This window comes from Micrasema longulum, unplaced genomic scaffold (assembly GCF_059751315.1).
Source record: "Micrasema longulum isolate JH-2025_06_02 unplaced genomic scaffold, ASM5975131v1 h1tg000076l, whole genome shotgun sequence".
Lineage (NCBI taxonomy): Eukaryota > Metazoa > Arthropoda > Insecta > Trichoptera > Brachycentridae > Micrasema > Micrasema longulum.
In genome coordinates this window covers 650,284-677,702 of record NW_028277283.1, presented here as the reverse complement: position 1 = coordinate 677,702, position 27,419 = coordinate 650,284, and the positions used below count along the sequence as shown (strand labels likewise).

Sequence of the window (27,419 nt, the reverse complement as noted above, 5' to 3'; positions counted from 1 at the left end):
TAGATTTTGTATCGGGACAATTTTTAAGATTTGGTTTATTTTTTGCATTAAAACACTGCAAATGGGCCCAATTTCAGTGGTTTATAAATTACAGCGCAGAACCCTCAAGCTTGAGAAAAATTGGGAATTGAGAATCAATCACGAAACTCTCGGTGCTTGAGGCGACTGTTGTAGTTGTTACACCATTGGAGTCACCTTTCACGTTGATTACATTTACCTATTATGTAATCCAAAAGTTCGATTTGGTTTAATTTAATTTATTTTTCTATAATTAAGTTTGTTACGTTTTTTAACAGTAAATATATATATAAGTTTTCGTTAATTTAGTAAGCTAGAATCACACGTCTCTTGTTTACTATTTTTAAAAGTTTTTTTTGGCAATATAAATATTTGCGTACGTATGACTGACCCCAGACATTTAAATTTGGGGGCCAATTTCAACGACTTGAAAATCAAGTTGTAATAAAGTGGGGTTCCAACCTAGGACCTCTTGTTCATAGTCCGCGGCACTAGCCACGGGACGACAGCCCGATTTTTTGTGTTCGTTTATTTTTCTATGTTTATAAATTGTCTAAGCTAAACGTTATTTAATAAAATTTTATGAAACATTTTTTTTGAACACTTACAAAAAGGTTTCATTGTGATTGCAAGGTATAAAATTAAAATAAGCGCGCAAGGCAAAATCGTTTTGGTAAAATAAATCATAAAAAATTATAACAGTTAATAAAGTTAATAAAAAGGAAATAAAGATACGTTTTATTAAAAAAGTTTTGTTTAATGAATAAAACATTTTTTGTTCAAACGATAAATTACATTAGTTCATTAGTTTGATGAAAAATTTTTTAAAAGTGAATGTAATGTTTTTTTTTAATACTATTTCCGTTTACATATTTATGAATTAGTTAACATTAATTAATTAAAACCTACATCACTTATTTTGTTCAAAAAATTATAAAAAAATCAATTATAATAGAAAAGAGTTACATAATGCAAATAAACCCATGCATATAAATATAATGTTTCTTACCGTATATCTTTCCTTTGACACTTAATTATTTATCGAAGGTATTTTATCAGCAATCTATAATTGAAATATCCTTGATTTTCCTTCTGCGGAAAGGTGAGTTTGGTGCATAATTGGGGGCATTTTCTTAACTACATTGTTTTGGGAATTTTGACTTCATTCAATATTCAGGAAAATTAAAAACAAATAATTTTATTTATGCAAGAACATACAATATAAAATTCACACAAATTCACGTTAAAATACTAGAAACATGAAACATATTTTTCTATGGATAAACATAAAGATTTTTCATGCTGGATTACTATTCAATCAGTTCATGTATCATGTATAAAGTTCACACTGTTTTTTTTATATTTGTTTTGTTCGGTGATATGTGAAATAAAATTCAGTGTTTGCAATCCAATGTCTGTTTATTGTATCTGTATATATTTTTAATAAAAATTCGTGAATGTTTTGTAAAAAAGTTAAGATTCTACGAAATAATGTGATTTGTGATTAAAGTTTAAAAATATGTTAAATAAAAACAGGTAAATAAATTAACAAGTACTTTTATATAAACAGTTACACAATATTAATACATATGGAAATCAAAATATATAAAATAACACGTTGTTTAAATTATATATAATAATAGGATTACTTAACAATGTTGATACAATTATTACCGTCCGGTAAAATGAAGTGTTGTTCCAATTTTATATAACAGTGTTATGAAATGTAATAGTTTGTATGGTAATTTATAAATAATAAAGGTGAAACACGTGGGTGGAATGTGTTTCAGGAAGGGTAGAAGGGGGTGGTTTCAGCATTCATGTTCATGCCTCAACTTCCTCCTCCTTTACCTTCTGTGCATCTCCGGGTTTGCCCTTGGACCAGTCGGGTTTTTTCTGAAAAATAATTCGTTAATTCAAAAACAGTTTCGACCAAAAAGTCCACGATTTCTCGGATATTAAAGTCGTTGTAATTATTCCTTTCATGCTGAATAATATATACTCGTATATGCGTGTTGTTCACATACTGCGATTTTTATCAATTAGTCTTTTTGTAGTGATCAGATCAACGACGTTAAAAATATTAAATATGGTTTAATCGGGTTAATGAAAAACAATATTTAAGTGTCATAAAAATAATAAAAACATTGACCTTCGTATGTTTCATGTATATTTTGAGCATTGCTAACTTAAGCTAATTCTGGTGTATAAAATAAATAAAATATTATAAATTACCTGAGTCATAATAAAAAAATGTTAGTTAAAAATAATCACCACGCTTCTCCATTAAGATCTATATTCTATTCAGTGGTCATTTCTCTAAATTCTTAAAAAAACTAAATGACCAAATTAAGCCAATTCATGTTATTGTTACTACAGAGCTTTTTTTTACAAATGTTACTAGATCATTCGGACTAAGAAAAATGATTGGTCTTCATTTTGCTGGCTTCGAGATAAAAGAATGCGAATCAATGTAAAGCCAGTTAGAGAAGTATATTATGATGCAAACTTTATATACAAGAAAAAGGTGCTTCAAGTGTACAGTGCTGAAGAATAATAAAACTTGTTGAACATAAGCAAGGAGAGCGTTCTAATTTCTAGTGAAACCTGGGCCAAATAACACTGCATTTATACAATATTGTTCTTAATTGTGCCATTGTAACCATTTTTCTGCTTAAAAACACTTGACTAGATAGTATAACTATTTTTTGTTTACCAAAAATAATATAATGTATTACTAAATATGTGAAAATATCGTTACATTTTCTCGATACAAATTAAATTGTAGTCTTTTTTTAAAAATTGTCAAATTAGATTTATTTCCCTGTTGACATTTTTAGTTTGCTTTTATCCCAAGATTAAATTTATTGAAAATGTGTATTACGTTTTTGAATTACGTGAAAACATCATTCCTTGAGATTGTAAAATAATAAAATTCAAATAAACTATGGTTTGCTGGGTTTTGGGGGAATAATTTATGTCGATGAAACAATCGAAAGCAAATTTTCAGATCACTAGAATTTACTCTATAGTCCTTAAAATGTAAGCTGATTAGAATGACAGTTGTCAGAAAAACTGACGACATAACTTTGTAGTAACGTCTAAGGAGTGATTTATATTGACACACGAAAAATCATTCGTATTTGGTAAGTTAATTATATTTTTAATACAATTCTTGACATATAAATCAACATAAATATATAAAATCAGCTTAAAAAACTAAAATAAACCTACGACGTTCTGACAAGGTGACATTATTTTGCAAAAATGTCAGAGATCAGACAAATTGATCAATGTAATTTGATCGAATAAAAAAATAAAAAAGTATAAATGTCTTATTTTTGGTAAATAATTATATTCAACACACTTTAATAGGCTTGTTTTAGCGTATTTTTATCAATTTTCGTTAACAGAGTTTCATGATTGCATGAAATAACTGATAAAATCAATTTGATCAGTGATCAGTAATTTCCCATCACTAATGAAATTAGTTTGACAGTTGTCATTCTAATCAAGCTATATTTTAAGGACTATAGAAATTTGTTTCTTTCTTTAATTTCGTCATTGGGTTAAATATTCAAGCTTTATTATAACTTTTAGATATTTTACTATACGAAAATAAATATTTTCGACAAATATTTTTTTTATATTTTTTTATTTTATAATATTTTTGACGAATATTTTTTTGCTACATATTATTTATAATTTTATTTTACTCTACTATTGTTTAAAAAAAGCCTGTTGTATTACTTATTTGCTCTAAAAATTGGAATGAGAATTTTCGACCTTCGCTTATTTGCCACGATTATAGGGATCCATGTTATGATTTCGTGGTAGTCTCTCTTTTACTTATCATGCACCCACTAGCTAATAGTGTAGAAATGTAAATGGTGTCATATTTACATTATTTGTTCGCACTAAAATGCATATTTACACAATCGCATGATTAAAAAATATTCTTGATGATTGAAGAACGCTATTATTAATATGTACTACGCTCGATTACGGACATTACCATCATCAGTGGTCCAATGACTCCGTTTCTAGGTTATGTTTTGTAAAATCGCATTTCAGCTACTAAGGCAATATAAAACATGTACATTTGTATTCGGGTTTTTCCATTAAAATATTACCTTTGCGCTGGAACTCCCCTGAAAATTCGTGCGCGGAAAAATACAAAATATCATTAATATTATTCACACGACTTATATTTTTGATGTAATTAAAATCATTTTCATATTTCTCCATTGAATTTTTAAAAAGACAATATTTTTATTATAAAGTTTGAAATATGTTTATACATTGACTTGTCACAATTAATAGAATAATTAAAGGAGAGTATAAAATCACCAATCATTGTCACTCTTGAGTATTACTTTAAATACATTTTTTTGTAATGAAAATTATGAACGGCCAACAAGTCGACACACCGCTCAGGGTGAACCAATAAGTTTTTTTACTTTTCATTTTATTTTCACAACAATAGGCTTAAAATATGTCCAATCACTGGTGAAATACACAAAACACCTGGGTTTGAGAAAAATCGATTTCACCGGAAATCAAACCCGGAACCCTTTTGCGAGAGGCAAGCGTCTTAGTCATTACACTACAAAATGAACTACGAAACGAATGAGCCATTTAGAATAAAACACCGATTACTGTATGGTAATAATGTTCTGAGCTTTTTTAGGAATTAACATTATTCATTATTTGGCTTATCAATAGATTAGCGTTGATTGTAAATTGAATTTTCATCACTTTTTTTTATAAATATTTCCATTGAATTACCTCTTTGTCTTCTTCTTCAAGGGTGAATTCTTTCTTCTTGACGACCTTGAGTTGATTACGGAAGTTAAATTCGGCTGCCTTCTTTTGGAGCTTGGCGAATTTGTTTTCATATTTGGATACCTTTTTCAGGGTAGGCTTAACGCTATAATCAAAATTATTTATATTGTAAAATTTTGTTAACAAAACTGAGATACGGCTACTTTGGCAATTTATTTCAATTATAAAAAAAATGGTTTCACTTTCGGAAGATTAAGTTCAAATATAAAACACGTTTGTGGTGGATGTGAGTTAAAATTAATGATAAGAAATAACTTGTGGTAGATTAAGGTTCAAATATACCACAATCACTACTTGTAAGCTTAAGTTTAGCTTGTAAGTGTAAATAGCCGCTTGCGATAGGTTTAGTTAAAATATAAGATAGGCTTTGACCACTTGTAATGGGGTAAGTTTAATTCAACTCAAAATAGGTTGTGCCCACTTGAATCCATAACCAACTTTACTATATAATACGCTATGGCCACTTGTAGTGATTGTAAGTTGAATACAATAAGTATGGTAATAGAACTCTCAAATATTTAGTACCTAACATTTTTAATTTATTACCAAAAGGACTTAAATTTTACTCACAATGTAACAAGAGCAAAATAAGAGAGTGGCTGGCTACTCGATCAAAAGTTTATATGTGAATAGTTGCTTATGTGTAAATATTTTAAATTTTCATATATTTTCTTTTATTTAAAAAAAAAATATATATATTATTATTTGTATAAACATGTACTCGTATATTCTGATCTTTTCGGCTGTTAATTTATATCTGTTATTCATTGTTTTTATAAATGTAGACAATATTATATAAGTTAGTAAAAATATAATCTCCACCAACAAGATACATAAAGTGGCTTGGTAGGATTTCAGTTTTAGTAAAAATATAACAATTTAAATTTTGAAAACTGTAAAAATGTATAATTATGTTATTTAAATTAAAAATTAAAGAATAATGAAATGGGCTTGCATCGGGTGTAAGTTTAATTTATATATGGGATAGGCTTCAAAATTCACTAGAGAAGCCTTTTAGCTTTGGTATTTCAACTTTTTTTAATAGCGAGTATTTTAATTTCATTTTTACTAATATAAGTCAAATCAACAGCAGTGATGAATGTTGTGATGTTTTTTGTATCGAGAAATGTGCAAATAATATATCAATACGTATTTCCTCAGAGTAATAATTCTCTAGAGAAACTTTTAAGCTCTATTGCATAAAAAGAAAGCGTTCCAAATTTTTGGTTTTTAGTTCGGTTTGTAGTTTAACAACAAACGTGTAACGGACAGTTTTAGTTTGCTATTGCAATTCTCGACCCGAGTACCCACGGCCCGTTGTATTTCTTTAATATGTAGTTAACTTCGTGGTTAATAATCATATAATGGATTTTCTCCGCATGGGCGACAATTAGCCAGTGGCGTGTTATTACTCCAAGGAATATGACTGGTGTTAGTTTAGTTAGACTCTAAGACTCTGGCCACTAAATTTACTGCGGGTGTGAGTTTAGAGAATATTAAATGAAATGAATGTTTATTGTTGAAAAGGCAATACTTACAACTTTCCTCTGAGGTCATTGACTTGAGAGGTTAGGTCTGATATCTGCGTGGTAAATATAACAAGTATTAGAAAGTACCTTCGATTGGGGAGAAACAAAAACGTGCTAAATCGGACAACACAAACTAAATGGGACGACAAATTGACAGTTGGACAACAAAGTTTTACTTTATCTAATAAATACATCCAATGTAAATAAATGCCACATTGGCAAACAAGGATATTACAGTAAACAAATCTACAGAAACCAAAAATTAATTGGGATGTTTTTAAAAAATCAAACGTTAAATTACATCAAATCCTAAAAGTTTCTACAAATATGTAATCAAATGAATCTTAACTACTGTATGAAAAATTCAAACTATTTACATTAACGTGCATTAAAAATAAATGAATAACAGTAAAAATAATTATTTGTGAGATGTCTATGTACATATTGTTAGTTTTCTAGAAAACATCGAATTATTGACAATCCAAACACAAACAAATAACATTAAACAACGAAACTGTATCTAAAAAACTTTATCTGTAGGATAGTAAAAACATTATTTATTAATTTTAGAAATATTTTTTTTAAAGTAAATACTCTCGGTAAGTAAAAAATAAGTATGTTAATTTGTATTATAAACACAATATCAATAAATAGAACGTGAACAATAAAATGTAAATCCTACAGATTAATAAAATGAAAAATATGAAAATTAGGCGATGTTATTTGCGTCTTGAATCATTGCTCCTTGTGGGAAGAAAAGAAAACGGATAATAACATCGGTTCATATGAATACTTGTGTCTATCGAGTTCTTCAACTTTGTGTTACTTTAGAGAAAACGTATCTATTGCGTTTATTATATTGATTATAATATGAGTTACACGTTTCATGTAGTCTTCAATATTATTATGAGCTAGGGGTTTGTTAGGTAAGGCTCGATATTTACAGCTCCGAGTTTATTAGGAAATGGTCAACATTGAAGATTTCAAATTGTCTGTATACTTCTCTCGTTATGTCAATTGAACTCAATAAGAAAATTTCAATGTTTTACTGTTTGTGGGTTATATGAAGTTAAGTTGATTATTGTCTCTTTGGATAGTGAATTGTTATCAACATGATGTGTAAAAATTAAAAATAATTAATTGTTCTATTTGGATTCACCACCTGTTTGACTTGACGTTGTTAATCACAACGAATAATTAATTGTCGTGTACAAAGGTGTTAATCACAAGAATAATGGGGCACTTGTGGCAGCCAACGCTAGCCACGGCCTGGAAGTGTTAAATCATTTTCCCTGTACAATTTTCATTGAAAAGAACAAATTTGGTTAGACAAAAAAGATAACATTGTTTTAACAAGCCTCATTGCACCGTATACAGTTTATTGATTTGGTCAATAAAGTCACCATAGTGAATTTGATCTTCAGAGACAATCGACAGGTTGATGTGGACAAGGAACACATGGAGGGGATGAATTGTGAACACCATTCATACAGTCAATACACAGCCACAGGCAGCTGGTCATGGGCAGCTCTGGGTGCCTCCCGAACTCAGGCTAGATAAACCTTGCAGCAAACTATTCACCAATGCTAAACCATTTACACTTCATTTTGTTTCAAAAATCCTTTACGTAATAGAGCTGGGTGAACAAATAAGAACAAACTTTGGTATTTGCATTAAACCAGAAAATCAATGAGTCAGAAACTTAAGTTATTCAATCGGCCTCTCTATGCAAAATAGTGATTTTTTAGAAACAAGCTGAAATGCATCCAAAAATGAAAACAAAAATTCGCCATGGCTAAAGAGATTTCCCACAGCACACGACACACAAACACAGTTTGTCGTTTGATCTTTCTGTCGTATAAAGTACAAAGATACCGAGGCAACCGGTGGAAGTGTGCGGAGGTGAGAAGGTGCAAAATCGATTCTCTATTCCAGTAATGTGCTTCACTTCTGTCTTGGCTATAAAATGTGTGAGTTGGAAAGGATATCCACAGTGGAAGGACTCGATCGGACTTGTCAATATTATACATATATGCTAACAGCTACGGAGGAGGGGCCATTGTGCAACATAAGGATTGTCCGTGGCATGGCATGACATGGCACTCTGATTCCGTGGTTCGCGTTCGACGAGAGCTCGGTATCCGCAAGTGGGATGACACTCTGTGACGATAAAGCAAGATGGAGATTTGGAACAAGAAGCTTCTCACGGTGGCGGCGCGGGCGGCGTGCAGCGCGGGGCGCGTGCGCGGGACGGGTGGCGCGCACCCGGTACACCGCACCGTTCGGAAGCCGGCTTCCCACGACACATACGATAGCAACAATCACCTACGCCAAATAAGCCATCCATCGCGGCAGTCCAGCGCTAAATGTTCATTGCATATTGATTTATATGAAATAGCAGCCACACAAAAATGTAATTGTCAATTATTTTCAGTGCCAAGTGCCATACTTTAATGTGGAACAAACATAACAAAGGTAACACTACAGAGGATCTTGTAAAAAATAACAAATTATTAGAGTGAGAAGACAAAGTCATGCAGAGTAACGCATGCTTAGTAAACAGTGTTTTGTGAATATCAATCATTATCGGATACAAATAGAGCACCTCTTTTTTAAAATTATTTCATTTAATATTGTTATTTTAGCATTCGCACATATCTTCGTTAGGAGCTATTGTCAATTTAGTGTTATCACTTTTATTATGAATTAAGTTTAACAGACTCCTTGCGATACTTTAGAAGCAATGAATTAAGCAGATGTGGATGTATACTGGCAACATGCGCTAGGAAATGAGATCCGGGAAAGGAAGGTTTCAGAAGAAAGGAAAAGGTTCGTTTTGGGGTTCGGGCCTCATTAGTGGTTGATTAATGGAATCCATCAAGCTCACTACTAAACACAGCATTGGCCGCGGTTCTTCTTCAGCTACGCGCAGAATCGATTTTGCACCACCGCCACGTTTCACAAGCGAAGTTATTTCACTATGTTTGCATACTTATGTACATTGGCTCTACTATCTACGACTACAGAACCTTGCTCAGCCCTGGTGGCGTACATTTTGGACCAAATAAGACTTGTTGAATGCGTATGTGAGTGTGAAGAGTTGGCGGCGCAACGGGACAACTCACAGAAAGTCTGTTGCTTTGCCACATAACTCCGTTGCTTTATATCCAGGGACTGATCAAGAAATACATTATTTACAATGTTTTGAAAACTGCAAGCGTTATGAACACGGAAAACACGACTGTTCACACGTTTGAGTGCGTGATCTGAATCTATATTCACAACATATTCACTATGTAGTATGGATACAGTTAAATACCTCCCAGTCCCTTTTCCTGGCTTCATGTTCCAAATCCCACTTCTGGCCTTCACAAACATACATGCGGTCAAAATACTCCTCTACCATTTCCCTGAGATCTTCTACGGAATGGAAACATTGATTGAGTTAGAACCTCATAGAGATTGTTACTGCCATAAATGCTTCGAATGAATCATAACATAAAGTAGGATGACAAGAGTGTTATAAAATGAATCGCGAATAATACTGGTGGATGCGAAGACTTAAAGTAATATTGGCCTAAGTGATCGTGAACGAAAGGAGTAACCGGAGCTTAGGGAGGTGGAAGGGACTGCCTGGACTGCTCTAAGAGGCAGGAGGAGATCCTCGCTGCTTCTTGTCTCTTACAAACTGAATTTGTCGTTGTCATGTGGTGTGTGGGTGCAATGCGGAACATTCTCACGATGTTACATCCCAGAGGTTTACCTCTAACATTTTTAGCTTGATGCCCCTCTCTAGATCCCACTTATCACCTTCGAGGCTGTATATTCTATGCCAGAACATTGCGCATATGGTCTGCAGCTCGGCTAAACAAAATAATTCACAGTTCAGTAGAGCACGATGCTCGCAGGAGACAATGACCCGGGTGTGAAGGATAAGCGAAAGCGAAAGCTAAAGTTAAATAAAGACGGAAGAAAGATTCGGGCAAACAAAGTAAAGAAGAAGCTGTAGGACGACGATTTCGCAGACGGCAAAACGGATATTAAAGTTCAGTATGGTTAACGACTTATTTTGTCTTATCGAACATCCTATGTTATTGGTAGATTAATATCTGCTAACGGATGGGCGGTTACATACCAGGATTATCACATAGCGAATGATAAGGGAATGTTTGCTGCCCGATTAAACTAGGTGCTAGAAATAAGTCAACTCAAAGGCTATACACAACCTGCGATCTTATTTATAACAAACAAGTGGGCAGCGGGACAATGATCGCTCAGCGCATGAAGCTAATACTTAGAAGAGGATTGCGAACCTCCATTTCCTTGCGCGCCACCTCGTACTCCCGGTCGTATTTCACTTCTTCTAGGGTGCCGATCCGTGTGTGGTACGCGGTTATCACACTCTTCAGGTTCGCTACAAGACCAAGCAGTCACTTGTGCTTTTAGTTTCTTACATCCGCCTGCTCGTGTTACTACATTCTCGAGATAATCTGACAGCACAAATAGGTGGATAGAGAAGAAAGTAGAGCCTGGAAAGCTTTTGGAAACAGCCATAGACATCGACAACCCGCGGCCAGCTCGAGCGGCCAGGGTTGACCACAGACATACAAGACAACACCTCACATAACGACTTCACATTACATAGTACAAACGACTGTTATGATTAATCATGTCTGTGAGTTATTGTGTGCAAATGTTTCTTTGACCACATACTCAATTACTACCTCAAGGTCTTTCCGTTTTACAATGTATTCCGAATCGAATTTCTCGTCCTCCAGAGTGGCGATGCGCTCGTGGTACATCTTCAGAACTTGCTTAATTGCGTCTACAACATTTGCAGCCAAATTGTGAGATAATTTAAGTAAAAAATGTGTATAATTATTCCATTAAGTCAAAATACTTAAAATCAGTGTACCTATTTATGTGTATTTTGTATACGGGATTACAATTCAACAGTGTGGGTACATACATATAAGGATTTAACGTAGGTATCTCGAAATACTTTAATTTTGAAAAAGAAGTTTTGAAAATTCATTAATAAAAAGTTTGAAAGTTTATTAATATGTTGTAATCCATTTTTTTTCAAATAATGAATGCTACTCATTACTTCCTTTTTTAAAATCTTATATGATTTGATTCATCCGTTCATACAACTAACGCCTGGTATTTAATAAATATACACATAAAATTTGAAAATTAACATCAGCTTACATAGCAAATTTATAAACATGTTTAAAACTGATAAAAGGTAGAATTTTTAGGCCAACGCCATAAATTGCAAGACGCTTTACCTTCGCTTGAGTCATCAATGTTCTTGGGTTTGCCACAACGCTCTTCAATAATGCGCCTCCTCTCAGCAGCTTTGCGTTCCTGTTCCTTCTTCAATTCTTCAGCGGCCTTTTTACGTAGCAGCAACTGTTAGAACGGCAGAGAAAATTCTAATTCGTGCGGGTCAAAACATAGGTATGTGTTGATGCATGTCTACATAAATATGTCTATACCGTGTAGTTGTATTGCTGGATAAATGAAAAAGGGTTTATACTAATGTGAGGAACTTACCCTGAGTTTCTTCTTTCTCTCTGGTGTCATGAAACCCTTCTTGGCCTTCTTGGCTTTAGAGGCCTCCTCCATACGCTTGCGCACCTCAGCACGCTTGCGGTCAATCTCCGCCTGCTTGGCTTTCTTCGCCTAGATCAAAATCCAACATTTTACGTATAAAGTTCTTTGTCAATCAATTTTGAAAAGGCCTAATATCGCGTCATTGAGTAAATTTTTATAATTTTTTGGCCTTTTCAAAAATGTAACTTTTTAAATAATTTCTAGTTTACTGACAAGAATTTCTGTAATTCATATCAAACTTTTACTACAATTTTAATTAACATGCAACTTGTTTTAAATAATTAAATTCTAAGTTTTTTAAAAGTATATTTAAGTCCTGGATTGGTTGTCATACTAGCCTCCTCGAGACGCTTTTTCTGAAAAAGAGAAAAACAACACAATTAGAAATAAATTCAAATAGATTTTCATCGCTTTTATGTTAAAATAATTTTTCCTGAAATTCAATAATTTTCAATAAAAAATCAAACTTTACATTAGTGCTCCTACGATTGACAAATTTAAAATAAATAAGTGAAATATACTTTTGTACTACAAAAACGCGTTTCAAAAACTTTTTATCTGATAATAAACTTTTAATAAACTAAAATAAAATAAACTTTTTTAATCAATGTTTTAATTCATTTACCTTTTGACCATTTAGACATAAATATTAACATGCAATGCTTATTTGTTAAGTTACATACAGATATAATTTTGTGATAATATTATGAACACATTCTATTAATTCACTTTTGTGAATATATTCATATTTTTTAAATCTTTTTGTTAATCATACATAAATTTAGGTAATAACATTTTTTAACAACATTTAAATTTTTATTGACGTTTTCTTCATTCCAACAAACATACATTAGTTTCTTAGACGTGTGTTCGTATTATGTCAGTCACATTATAGTAAGTTATTTATTTAGGAAAAGAAGGTGTTTTTAGAATTTTCAGGGATAAAACGAAAATAGGGTGATTTCTAAAGCGGAAGTGATTAATTAATGGGACATCAAAGGAAAAGGTTTGGTTATTAAAAGAGGATAAACGTATAAATTTGAATTATTGAGGAAAGATTCTGATAAAAAATCATTAGAACTTTAAAAAAACATGATTTAAAAGTGGAGGAAATTGCAAAAAAAGCTAGTTATGTGCTAGCTTTTACAACATATTTATATAAAATATGATGGTTCTATAATCAATTTGTACTTTTAATTTACAAAAAAAATTGTTTTAATGAATTATTTGTTTGTCAATTTTTTGTTTTTGTTTTATCAATTAATTGTTGTTCTTTTTTGTAAATTCAAAGTATTTCTTGATTTTTAGCTTGCCGAAAATATGAAAATGTTTGTTTTACAGTGCAATATGAAATGTGAGACATTCAAGTGTGGTGCATAATTTAGCGAATTGGTGACGAGTGTAACATTTAGGCTTGTTAAGTTCACATGTGCAAAGTTACACGTAGACATAGAAAAGGAACATTAATCCCTTTACTTACTGATACTATACTTCGAGATAGCTAGAAAAAATCTGAGACTTTGTTATTCGATCTTTGAAAAAACATACATGATAAAAGATTTTGGTAAAGCAACCTTCGTTTATAATGCCATGAGGTGATAAGTATTTTCAAAACTACTTTGAAATAATCAAAGTTAGAATACTTACTATTTCAAAAAAGAATTAATACTTTCATTTGAACAAGAATCAAAATTCTCTGAATTTTCTTTAGCAGGTGTTTTTGAGCATTCGGTAACAAAACCTTACACGCAATATTACGCATTTTTCTTTAAATCCCCATTCACACCTTATGGTGCAAAGGGCATTGTATTGGCTTACCAATTGCAAAGTAACGCGTGCTTTCATCTTCTTTTTTCGTCTATTTTAGATGCCATCCGTGTGTCAGTTATGAATATCATTATATCAATATTTTATGTCGGCATTGTAGGGAATCGAACCCAGGACCCGAGCATGGTAGCCAAACGCGGGACGAAAAAATTCAAAGAATTTGTTTTCATTTACTAAAAAATGTTTTCAAGTGGTGTTCAAGTAGTGTGAATTTTAGAAATAATTCTAGATTTATTTATTCACGCTTAAGTGTGTTTGTATAAAAATGTGTTTGGGTGTGGAAAAAGTAAAAGAAAAGAATGAAGGGGGATAGATAATAGAATAAATTGTAGTTTTTCTTATAAATTAGATATTTTTAATCTAAATAATGAATCATATTAACCTATTTTATGATACCTTATATCATTTTTTTAAATTAAAGTGTAATATTCAGTACTTATGCTAGATTAGTTAATGTTCATGCTTGCAAACAACAATATGTACCTTAGCGTTAGGGAGGGTATTTTATACTGCACGTCGTTGTGAAGATTTCAGGAAAAATTGCACGGAGATATATCCAAGTATCACGAGAAGGGGTAGATTTGCAGATAAAATCCCAGCAGCGAAGTCCGTAGAAGTTGAAGAAAGGATCATAGAAATTTGAAAAAAAAATGGGTTAGTTTAATTATGTAAATAAAGAGTAACATTTAGAGTTGAATAAAAGTTGTAGTTTCGTAAAAATGAGCGAAACGGGTTGGTAGTTTTAGCCATTTTTTATAGAATACAATATTGGTGCCAAATATTTCGTAGAATACCGCATTGTTTCTCCAAAAATAGCGTATTTATTTTTTACGTAAATTCAAGATCATCAGACTCCGCTACAGATGCCTATCCAGGAAAACAATAAAAGCTTCAGTGTTATAAAATTATAGTCTAAAAATACCTGTAAACTATGTAAATACTAGACTACAATACCGACAAATTTTAATGCACAATTTTATTTTTACCTTTTACTGCATTGATGGTACCGCATTCGTACGATAGTTGCAACTTTATTATTTTATTGTTTATGATAAAAAAATGTTTGCATAACGTTAGTACTGCTATAAGAGAATTTAAATACTTTTTTTTTTTTTTTTGTAATAAATACACTTTCCTTTTTTCATTTAGCTAAGGTTTTCATAAATACATTTTTGAATTTAAAATCTGGTTCCTGACTTCAAATCTGACTCCCGGTCCGACTGAGGTCCGCTAGTCGTAAATGAAAAAATAAATAATGAAAAATTTCATTCATGTGTTTTTTATTGAAATGTTTCTAGTCTTGCTATCAAAATAAACTAATGTTGCATTCGCTATTTTTTTACATTGGGTGTACTAACCTTACGTCATCATCAGCCATTTTGGGGTTTGGTTGTTTGGGTGGCCTGAAAACAAATAATATTTTAATATTCGAATGTTTTGAAATTAAAAAAGGTTATTAAAAATGCGGTATAAATAGAGATGATGCTTCATAGGACGATATGTTCTCAAAATGAGCGTTGTCGCGTCATGCCTCATGCCCCATTAAAATTACCGTGCAAACCACGTAGTAGAATAAAAAATACTGTCCATGCTAGTTTACTGTAAATTCAAAGCTGTTTGTGTCGTCCTTTTACGCTGCTTCACATTTACTGACCGCTGCGCAAAAAACAATATTTCCCACCTAATAAAAAATTACCTCTGAAGCCTCAGACGAATGGAATATGTACAATTCCTGGCCATTTCATCAAATTTGACATTGTAAAGTGTCGTCTCTGTTGCACAATTCAAATTCGCATGCAGGGCCTCTAATTAAATTTTTTGTTCCTAACAATTTGTAAATCGAACAGAATTAAACGATCACTTATTTGTTAACATTTGACATCTCATGAGTCATCAGTTATAAAAATGCTTACAGTTATTTAACTGTCGAAACTTCTGATAGTTCATTTTATTTTTAGTTTGATAGTTATTTAAGTCTGATAGTTTATTTTATTGATAGTTCATTTAAAATTTTCCTAACCGCCCTTAAAAATGCTTCACAACCACTTGTAGACATTACACGTGACACGTTTATGACAAAGACGAAGCTCTACAAAGCCAAAGGCCTAAATGCCGACGTACAATATAAATTGCGGGGTACTGTTTATATATATATATATATATATCAATGCTATATTATAAAATTTATTATAGATATGTATTTTTTATATTTTATGTTAACATATTATTATGGGTGAAAGTTCTGTCCCGTTTTAAGATAGTACATTTTTTTTTTTAATCTGTTGTATTTATCATAAATATTGTCACTTTTTTTTTGTTTTCCTATTTTTCTAAATAATATTCATAAGAAAATTTAATTAATACGTTACGTAAAATAAGAAATGTAAAATTAAATAATTATATGTAAATATAATTAATATTTGAACTTTAACTAGGACTTAATATAGTTTTGTTGAAAGTGGAAAAACAATTATTTTGTGAAAATTTGACTGAAAAAACCAAAATGTTTATTCTATCAACAATATTTTAAGATTGTCAAATTTTTTGTATGCACGGACTGGATTTATCCCCTTGGAGAGTTATTAAGATTAACATATTATTATAAAGGTCTACTTAACTCTAAGGCTTATGACCTTATATTGGGTGGTTTAAGGGGCCACTTTACACACTGTGTAACATTTACCACTCCGCTAATGTTTGAACATCCATATTTCTTTCAGTCTTTCAACTGTCCTTTCATTCTTCTGGATTATTTTCTTTCAACACAAAGATGCTAAGGCCACCAGATTACAGAGAGCTCCTTCAAGCAGCTTTTCTCGTTTGACAATTAGCAAATTTTCCATGTATGTGGGCACCGTCAAGGAGACTTATATCCTCAGATGTGGTGTGCGGTATGTGGTGGGTAAGCTGCTGTCCTTCCATTCTTCTGTCAGTTCTTTAACTTCACAAAAATCATCAGTTGAAAGTGTTTTAAAATGTGGATGTTCAAATATAGGCAAAATGGTGAATGTTACACAGTCTTTGAAGTGTACACTTAAACTAGCCGATGACGGGTAATACGGGATAACAGTACAGTTGCATAGTTTTATACTTTACGCAGTTAGACTTAACTCTAATGGACCAGTGAAGTTTCCTAATATATTATCATTATATCTAAAGTAATCGAATAACTATTTTTTTTAGTACAAATAGAAGGAAAAAACAAAAATAAAAATAGTTTAAAAATTGAAATTAAAGTAAAAATGTTATTATTAAATTTTGTAGTTAGTATTTACATAAATAGAAATAATATTAAAAATGAGGAATTTTTTTTAGTAAGAGTTATTAAAAGGTAAAAATTAAAATAAATAATGAAAAAACATGCTCAGATGCAAAAAAAATACATTTTCAAAAAGAAAAACATATGTATACATACATCTTTTTAGAGATTCAAAGAAACGATGAGAAGAATCTTTAAAATAAATAAAAGACAATACATTGTAGTTAATTTAAAAAACATCCTCAAAAATAATGACACATTATAGTAAGAAAAGCAATATGTTATTTTTAAAAGCAGTTCTAAAAGTAATTAAAAGCAGTTTAAAAGTATAAAAACATGTCAAAAGCGCAGCAGAGGAAAAAGAAAGAATAGCAGTTATATCAAGTAATTTTTAAAAAGCGATATAAGGAAAAGATTTTAAACCAAAGGTAGTTAATTAAATTTAGTTAAAGCAATATTAGCAGTTGAAAAAATTTCAGTAAAATTTTTAAACTAAAAATAACAATATTAATGTGATGTGATGTAAAAGAAAAATGATAAAAACTTATTATAATAGATCAACGGGAGTTTTATTCAAAAGTTTTCAATACAGTGTTTTGAAAATAATTGTTATTGTATTTGATAGATAGGTATATGGTTGAAAAAGCTAAATATTATATTATTTGTGAAACAATAAGTTGTTTGTATCTAAGATGTGAAGTTAAGTATGTGCCCTAAAACCTTCCCAAAAATATAAATAATAATGTCGGATACGAACTTCGATAATTACTATGAAAATATACCATTCAAAGCATTTGTCATTTCTCTCAACGATATTTTAATTCAAATACCACATTAAGATCCTCAAATAAAATTTTGGCAACCGAGGGTCATATGAAAAATAAACGATTATAATTTATTTTTTTTGAATGTTATGATGCATACAAAGCCATTTTCGTAAAAATCGCAAGAAAGTTGTCGTATTAATATTTTATTTAATATTACAGTGAAAAAACTATAAAATTTAACTTTTAAAAACTTTTAGAGTCGGGTCATGGTCCCATGGCTAGTTTTGCGGACTCGCGGATCAGAGATACGAAGTTCGAACCCCACTCTACCCCAACTTCAATCCCATTTTCTAACAGTGTAATCAGAAAATAACTCTTTGAAATTAACAACTCTCATTATTAACACTCTCGTTATCTCATTCGTTAATTATAACTCATTGAAAACGGCCTCAAAATTGAAATATTTGGGTAAATCATAAAAACGCATTTTTTTTTTTCATTTAATAAAAAGTAAAAATCGTGTACATTTTTAATACCCCTTACCTATTTATCTTTTTAAGCCGTTCTAAATATGTCAATTGAAATTTGTAAATGGGGAAGGTTATTATTTCATTTTTTGTTAAATATCCATCAAATATTTCGGTTATCGTAATAAAATTTCCATTATATATCCAAATATTTGTTGCCTGTTTTTACTGTTTAAGCCAAATAAAAAAAATGAAATCGTACACCCGTACAATTCTGTCAGAATTATAAAAATAATGCGCTCGGTTTGTTTATTTTTACTTTAGCTCTGCGGAAGATAAACGTGTATAATTTGAGAGCTATTAAAAGCTTCGGCAATGGTCGCTTCCCGTCGGAGGCTCTCGGCTACCGAAATAGCCGCGCAGAATCGGCGCCCGCCCGTCACCTAATTTGGTCCGCGGAGGATCGCCCACACCACCGCGGCCGCGCCGTCTTCAGTTACATCGTGGCCTACGCGCGTTACATTTCTTCACGTCTTATTCTATCCCGGTATATGGATAAACAAAATCAACGCTTTTAAGCTACAAGTACTTTTTAATTTTTTTTTTAGTTCAGAGCTTTAAAAAAGGGTTATATTTAAATAAATAAATGCTAAACAAATTAATGTTGATTGTTAAGATGCTTGTTGAGACGCGTATATTTAAACTTGGAAAGAAGACAAAATTTTGATGCGCTGCTAATGTTTGTCAAAGTCATAGTATGAAACATAAAAAATATTGTAAATTATTGGCAATCTGATACTAGATTACCTTCTGAAATTATTATTTATATTTAAATAACGTTAATAATTGTCGAGGTCATTTATTAGCTGTCAGAACTTAATTGCGGTAAAAAAACATTAATGCTTTCAAAAATATAAATTACCAAAGAAATATTTATTATATTTTTCGTTTTGGTGTTGTCTATAACGATTTCTATATATAGCGGCGCACCACTATTATTTTTTTGGTCTGTTGAGTAAAGCGAGCACTCTTCTTGTATCGCGGAAGCAAATCTACTATACTAAAATGACACATCTATTGCTCTCGAACGCAAAGTAATAATCACTTATGAGGTCACTTATTGCGGATATTTGAAAGCACAGGGGTAGATAGAATGAAACCGACAATTAGTATTGCGGGCTGCGGGCTGCGGGCTGTAGAGTCGGGGACACGCAGTCCTTTTCCTTCCGGCGCTGGAAGGGGTGATCGCAAGTAAGGTTATTACGCAGGACCCTTAAGGTTAGAAACGTGTGAACTTGTTCACTCACCTAAGAAATAAAACTAATCACTGCTCTAGAGCGAGCCCTGGGATAGCACTGCCCGGACTGACGCGAAGCTCAGACTGGCGGAGCGAGGTAACCCCAGGCGGCACTTTTGGCGGGACGTACCAGAAATAAAACACAAAACTGGGTGTTATGTCGCTCCCATGCGATATGTGTGAATCGAGAATTCTGTAACTTGAACGTTTCGTGATTTCACATGGTCCAAACTGTTGTTCCATCCAGATTTAGGCGTTAAGATCAAACGTGGATATGCCAAAACGAGATCCCATATCGCGGAATATTACCGATGCATTCTGACACCTCACAAATTAATATTGAAAAAAACATTTCTACGATTACAATTACGAAACGCAATAAATATAAAGAGTAGTGTTCTTATATATAAAACAATCATATGTCCACACATAAATTACTGTTCTTCCATTCTTTTTTTATGTAATGAAGAAGAAATTTAAAATATACAAATTCTTCAAAATAAGGCGATGACGATTATACTCAAAAGAAATATCTATTCTAATGTAAAAAGAATGCACAAATAAATTGGCTTGCTCACTGTAAAGCAGCAAATTAAATATAATGTAGCAATTTTTATGCATAACATAATTAAGGGGATGAATAAAATGAAAACCATAATAAAATTCAACCAACAATGTCATACATATGAAACAAGGGATAAAAAAAAGATAAAATTACCAATGAGGAGAAAAACGGAATCTCAAAACTCATTGTACAAGCGATTGAAGCTGTACAATAAGATACCTGAAGAAATAAAGGAGATAGAAAAAATCGAAATATTTCAAATTAATTTTTAAAAATATGTTATCGAGAAATTCGACTGAGTTAAATATATAAATATAATACTGAGGTTTAATAAAAAGCGAAAATAAATAATAATTTTAAAATAAGTTTTTTAACAAAAATATATTCACATTATTAGTTAGTCAAAAGAGTGTTTACTAAATGTCTCCACAAATCACTTTAGTACTTTGAAAATATACTATTGCGAAATGAACATCTAAAATGTTGTATTTTTTTTGTTTTTCTAATTTTCAATGCATTTTTAATAGCTCTTTTTAAATTTTGATAAAATATAACTTAGTGCTGACAGCAATAATGCTCTCATGAATAAACAATACGAGTACAGTAGGAACTTAGGGAGATCAATAAAAAAATGACATTTTCTCCTTAACACTTTAGAGATGAATAAAATGTCGCAATCAATATTTTATTAATTTATTTATTAACTTTTAAATGCCGCATCATTGAAGAGAATTAGGGTGTATGTAAATACTCCTACTACACTAATAAACAGAAAAAAAATATTTGTCGGTTTCAGCTGTTCGACTTCACAATCATCAACAGATGGAAGAATCGAGGGAATAAAGATGATCAAATATAGACAGAATGGTGAATATTTTTATTCTTAAAGATGAGCGAATGTGAAGCTGTTTGTAAAGTGGCTACTCAAACCAGCCAATAACAGGTCACAAACCCTTCAGATGCCCAGACTTCAATATTCCCTTCTCTAAAATGTTCTTAATCTCTGTTGTAATATTTTTATAGAGAAAATATGGTTGTATACTGCTTTATATATATTTTTTAGACTGGTACCTGAAGCGTAAAACTCACCACCCTCTTAGTGTAACAGATGATCAATATGATGATACTCCACCCTGATGCTGCAAAAACAACTGAAAATTAATATAACTTTCGGTCAAAGGGGATTTGGTCTACTACTCGGTTGAAGTGTACAAACTACTTCCATTGTTCATAAGGTCAATTAGAAAGTACTCTCAATATAAAATTGCTATTAGGTAATGGATAGTGGAGATGGGTTGCGCACGGACCAATGAGTGGATCAAGCCAAATAGGTAAAAAATTGTTTTCTGATTATGAAATTTTGTCTGCAAGTTTATATAATTATTTTTTTTATTTTTTTATTTATTAAATCATACAAAAATTAATTTTTCTTTTACTCCCAGGAGTTACAACAAACTCATTTTGGGACAGAATAATATTTACATAAAGGTATGGTAATAATAATAATACAGTAACAAATAATAATATGGCAACACGTAAAAATATGTACATAAAAACTGAAATAAGATGGCAAGCAAATATATAGTACAAAAAAATTTAAACAATTCATTATAAAAATTACAATTGTTTATTTACATATTGTAAGAAAGAAATATCCGAGGAAAAAAAAGATGTTTTTTATTATTAGTTTAGTTTATTTTGATTATTATGTTTACGATAATAATAAGGTTAATTAGATTAATTACGTTTTTATTTTCTTGTTATGTTATCTATAATTAATAACTAATTTAAGGCGTGTTTTATTATAATTATTGTGAAATGTTTCCCTCGACACGGGACACCAGTGAGGGAACATTATTATGTATTTAAAAAAAATACAAAATAATAAATATATAAATATCCGCTGCATTTGGTGTGCGAATTCTGTGCCCAATGTACCACATATTGCGGATTGGGACATAGTAATACTGATGTATTGTCTTGGATATTACTCATTGCATAAAATTGAACTATAAAAAATGCATTTATTTAAGTGCAAATAAAAATAAAACTTTTTTATACTATATAATAGGTACTCGTACATTTTTTAAATTATTTGAAATGCAAAAATAGATTGCGCGTGGAGCTGGATTAGAATGATGGAACTATAATAATTGTGTCAATGGGCCGGTACAGTTTCGGCTCGGTTAACAATTCGCTTCTCTCTGAGATCATTTCCGTTATATCGCTAACCAGGAGCCTTATTTTTAACCTAATTTGTTTCGTTAATTCAATCGTATCGTATGGGAGAGAACGAGAGTGAAATACGATTTTGATTGGGTTAGAGTAACATGAATATATGATGAACGAAAAAACTTACGAAACGAAATAGTGACAGAATAAGCTTCCAGTGACGCGACGCACGAAGCGACGCACCCGCGACGCACGAAACGACGCACGACGGCATGAACGACGTCGAAGCCGAAGCCGAAGCTAGCTAATAATAATAGCTTTTAGAGTCGTTGACAAATGTGCAATGAAGAGCTATTTACATCTTTTTTTATTTTCTTATTCTTTAAATTTAAATTTATCTTATTTCTATTTATTTTATTTTTATTACCGTATATAAATATGTGTATTTTTATTTTATTTGCAACTTCTAAGTGCCTTACATTTTTTAATTGCTAAATTGCTTTTATTTTGATATCGATAATGTACGTAATCAATAGCTTACACCACTGTGGAAAATTTATATTGACTCTTTTCACAATTTTCTTTTATTTATATATATTCTTATTTTCTGTGTACAATATATGTACAAACTGTTGTTTTTTTCTCAAATGAAAATAAATAAATATAAATAAACAAAAAACTTTGTATGTTTCAAGGAATGGGTTTATATTTGTCACTGAGGGAGATTTTTATATTGCCAAAATGGTTGTATCTTTACCAATATATATTTTGAGGCAGTAAGCCTGATTTATCATAAATTCTTCAACTTAATTCCTATTGTTTACAACAATACTATTATTTTGCCTTATATTTAATGAAGGGTGTATCTATATATTTCAGTATATGTTCAAAATTTGTTAAAAATATGTAATTCCGGAAAAAAATTTCATCACGATTTCCCTATACGCACCTAATGATGAATAGGACACTGCATTTGTAAACTAATTGCAAAGTACATTAATTATTTTTGGTTTGATAAAGGCAAGATAATAAGTCTTTAAGATTTATTAGACACATTACATTAGACTCAGAGGCAAAAAATATGAAAATATTTACACAAATGCCTAAATTTTCTAATTTTAGTAAATAGATCAATATTTCATGAATTAAAAATTAATAAGGGTCAAAGTGCCGACAGTGGCTCGGGTAAACAGAATGGATAAACTGCCTTGCACGTAAAAGTGTAAGCACTTAAATTTTATCTTGCTCACAGCAATATATAGGGTTCACACATCACTACTAATTAGAATTACGCATGGTTACATATGACAGTATCACTATCATGAACAAACTTTGTGTTTGTTTGACTAGAAAATCGAAATGGGCACATAGGATACTATGGATCAAATACCGTTGTACACAGTAAATCCACTGTATACCTAAGCTATTAGAAGTATTTCTTATGCTACCCACATATTTACTACAGTCTAAATTCTCATTTATTTGCCGGGCGTTAGAATCAGCCGCAATTGATTTATTTGTGATATACTGTACCCGACCTAGAGTCATTATTTCCTATTTTTTAATGATTATGTTATAGTTCTTTTGTGCAAAAAGTAATAATCAATAAATCAAAATTGCACACATTTATCAACAATATTTTTAGTATGCAAAAATTTGAAGATAAGACCTTGATTTTATACGCTAGGTATTCATATAAAATTGACAATCATTTTCAGCAGACGTCTTTTTTTTTCCTGCGGACCAAACGGTATGTATTTAAATGTTGTATCTTACACATTTTAGATTTTTGCGTCTAATGATAACTTATACAAGCAAGTTATTGAACTTACATTTATTGTTTTTTTGAATAAAAAGCGGTACAGCTAACAGTATTGATAGAAGATTTTTTTACGCTTGGCCAGAGGCCCAATAACTCTAGGGAATTGCAACACGGAACACCCAGGCTTACGAAAAATCACATTTATTTTTGTCTTCTCATCGGAAATCGAACCCGAAATCGAAAGCGACGAAGCCGGTCACTGGTTATTCCAAATTTGCGGATTTAAGTATCACTCGTCTTTTATTTTAAAAATAAATCATTTATATAAATATTCATGTTCTATATAAATATTCTCACAAAATTTATTGCAACAGAGAAAATTAAGATCTAAATAACTTCCAGGGGAGGAAATCCAGCCTGTCACCAAACATTTGGACGTATTTAAAACATTGTTAAATATTATGTGTTTACCTTTCCGTATTGTTTTTTTATCACAACATTTCAAACACAGATGAAAAATATTATTTGATTGCTTTGAAAAAGGAACACGAAGGTGTGGGTATTTATAGAGCTGATGGTCTGTCATTGGTTGGTTTAAGTACTCTACAATCTGTGTGAAATTCGCCATTTGCTCAAGCGAAAAAATCATATTTCTTCAATTCCTCCATCTGTTAATTTTTATGAAATAAAATAGCTGAAAACTTAATAAATGTGTGTGAGATGTATCCGGCTATTTGTGATTGCCTCTCTGGTACAGTTCGCAAGACATTTGTTCCCGGACATTTCTTCGCAGAGGCAATTCACCGCCGAGCGAGTCGTTCGCCACAGCACTTCTTCGCCGAACATTTGTACCTACGTTTTAATTATTAAGAATTTATTCGTCAATACTCGTTCCTTAAATATATAATCAACAGTTTATTTTTAACCGAAAACGAAGAAAATTACAACAGGAATGGAGAACGTTTTAGAGAAGGGATTATGTAGGTCTAGGCATTTACAGGGCTTATAACCTGTTATTAGCTGGTTTAAGTGGCCATTTTACACACTATATAACTTTTAACATTTTCCCTATGTTTGAACATCCATATTTCTTCAATTCTTCCATCCATTGATTTTACTGAAGTTAAAGAGCTGAAACTGTTATTGTTGTGTAAAGATTCATCTGATCATCTGTCGTTTCGGAATTTTAGCGTTTCCACCGTCGTGCGTCGATATATAAGTATATTATTTACAGTCGATTTAAATTTAATATTTTATGTTTACTTAGTTCACCGTCAGGCACTAACACATAAACATAAGTTTTTTAAACATTTGAACGTACTAATATTACAATACACATTATATATATTTATTGGAAGAACGTATTAAGGTATTAAGGACAAAAAATATTTTCAAGAAAGGAGTTAAGGACTGGATTTTCCTTAGTGGGATGGGAGGGATTTGTGTGGGAAACTCCTTGATGATTTTCCGAATGCTTGAGTTTTCTGTTGATAGTGTTAATGTGCCATGTTCATGTTTAAAAAAATAAAAAATAATAATGTATGTTTCTAATCTTATATTTGTGGTGATATACTCATGTGTCTGTGTCATATAATTGCTTGTCCCATCTCAACACAGGACTTTTAGTCCCATGGAGTTGGGACTTATTGTCTCAAATAATTTACAATAAACTTACGTATGTAAATGAATAAATTTATACAATTACGAGAAATTTTCTAATAAAACTTTGGTAAATGTATTTAAAGTGTGTATCTTTGGATTGAATAATAATTGTGTGTTGACTTTACAGTAAAATAAGCACCGTCTTAACTTCGAATATGTCTTTCCCAAAAATATTCTCCGTCTCTCTAGTAATGTGTCTTATAATCATAATTATTGTTAGTCCCTCCCTAAGTCTTCAGCCACAACCCACAACACCCGGCTGGCGCTGCTGATTGACAAGACAACTTTATTTTGAAACTTAACATAAGTGAAATATTGCAAACCGTTTTACCGTCTGATCTTGGGCCAAATCTGTCAAACAGCTGAGGAAGCAAATTAGCTCTTACGTCACATAAAACGCATACAATTAGGGTTTTGTTTTCTCAAATCGTGCTTAAATGCATGAAACGTAACATTTTAGGCTTTAAAATCATTGAATTTTCTAAAAACAAATTATTTTGAATTTAATGCGAAAAAGAGAAAATATTTATAAGAAGAAAATATTATGGAAGTCTAGGCATGTACAGGGATTATGACCTGTCATCAATTTGCACATTTTCGGTTAGTATATATTTTAGTGAATTTGGTATTATTTTAAAGAACAAATTATATTATTTTCACAGATTTTACTGTTTTAGAACTGAAAAATAGGGATGGTTTGCATATTTTAGGTACATAATATATATTTTAGTAAGTATAGTATAAGTTAGTCTAAAGCTGTAGGATGTTTTGTAATCAAGCTCTTATTTTTAATCCATTTTGTAAAAATAATAAGAAAAATCAAAATTCCGTTTTTAAATAAAGTTAAATCGGCAAGTTTTAATACCGTCCATGCGCTATGTAGCTGCAAGACGTCATTTTCATAATATAATACCTCAAGGACGCTTTACAAAGTGATTCTATAAATAAATACATTTAATTTAAGCTTTCAAATTTATAATTTAATTCAAACAATTTATTTTGCTATCACATGCCTCGGATTTCATCAAATGATTTAGTAAACAAGTGGGTTTTAAGTTTTTTCCGAAACATCGGAGACCCCACAGCCTCGCATCTCTGCTGAGAGCAATCCTGCGATCGCAAATGCGCGTTCACTGAATTTAGTGCGCTATTTGCGTAGAGGTATAATAAATTTTTATCTTACCGTAGAAGTAGCTGATCTAAGCGTAAGACGCCTGTCAGCGAGTTCATCTGGAATGCATAATTCTCTTAGATATTCCGGAGCAGAGATGTGCAGTGATTTATACATAAGCCAACGGAGATAGTATTCCACTCTCTGTGGAAAACTTCGCTAGTGTAATTCCCGAAGTAGTGGAGTGATATGACTAAACTTAGAGATTCCGAAAATAACTTTCAGTGCAGCGTTTAATACAGACTGTAGGCGAGTCACTTTGTTCATTGGTAGACCTGCATAGATATCATTACAATAATCGACTCTAGATACTACAAACGCATTTATTAATTGACGGGCGGCATCAACCGGCAATTTTTTGCGTTTGCATTTAATTTGTCTGTAATCTAGCTCCTGTCTGGGATTTAAATATAATTGCAAACGAGGAACTAAGAGTGAAGTCCCATCTCTCTATGCGCT

General features: G+C 31.4%; 1 protein-coding gene and 1 long non-coding RNA gene across 20 annotated transcripts; one reads left to right on the top strand and one right to left on the bottom strand.

Annotated features, from left to right (window-relative positions):
• Positions 1-1,200: 1,200 nt before the first annotated feature.
• On the bottom strand, positions 1,201-19,697 carry wupA (troponin wings up A). 19 transcript variants are annotated; one of them, XM_088232877.1, is made up of 10 exons: positions 19,639-19,697; positions 17,254-17,289; positions 15,202-15,241; positions 12,350-12,367; positions 11,952-12,080; positions 11,684-11,807; positions 11,117-11,217; positions 6,402-6,445; positions 4,807-4,948; positions 1,201-1,914 (listed from the first exon to the last, which is right to left on the bottom strand). In XM_088232877.1, coding segments are annotated over exons 2-10 (672 nt in total). In that variant the 5' UTR covers positions 17,256-17,289; positions 19,639-19,697; the 3' UTR covers positions 1,201-1,842. The 19 variants fall into 19 exon arrangements, 16 of the variants coding, with proteins under 16 accessions (XP_088089003.1, XP_088088993.1, XP_088089007.1 ...); XM_088232867.1 differs by lacking the exon at positions 11,117-11,217 and adding an exon at positions 10,706-10,806; XM_088232881.1 differs by lacking the exon at positions 11,117-11,217 and adding an exon at positions 10,156-10,256.
• On the top strand, positions 18,843-21,393 carry LOC148284924 (uncharacterized). Its single transcript, XR_015823512.1, has 3 exons — positions 18,843-18,916; positions 20,990-21,060; positions 21,257-21,393. It is a non-coding gene; the product is annotated as an uncharacterized LOC148284924 (long non-coding RNA).
• Positions 21,394-27,419: the final 6,026 nt, after the last annotated feature.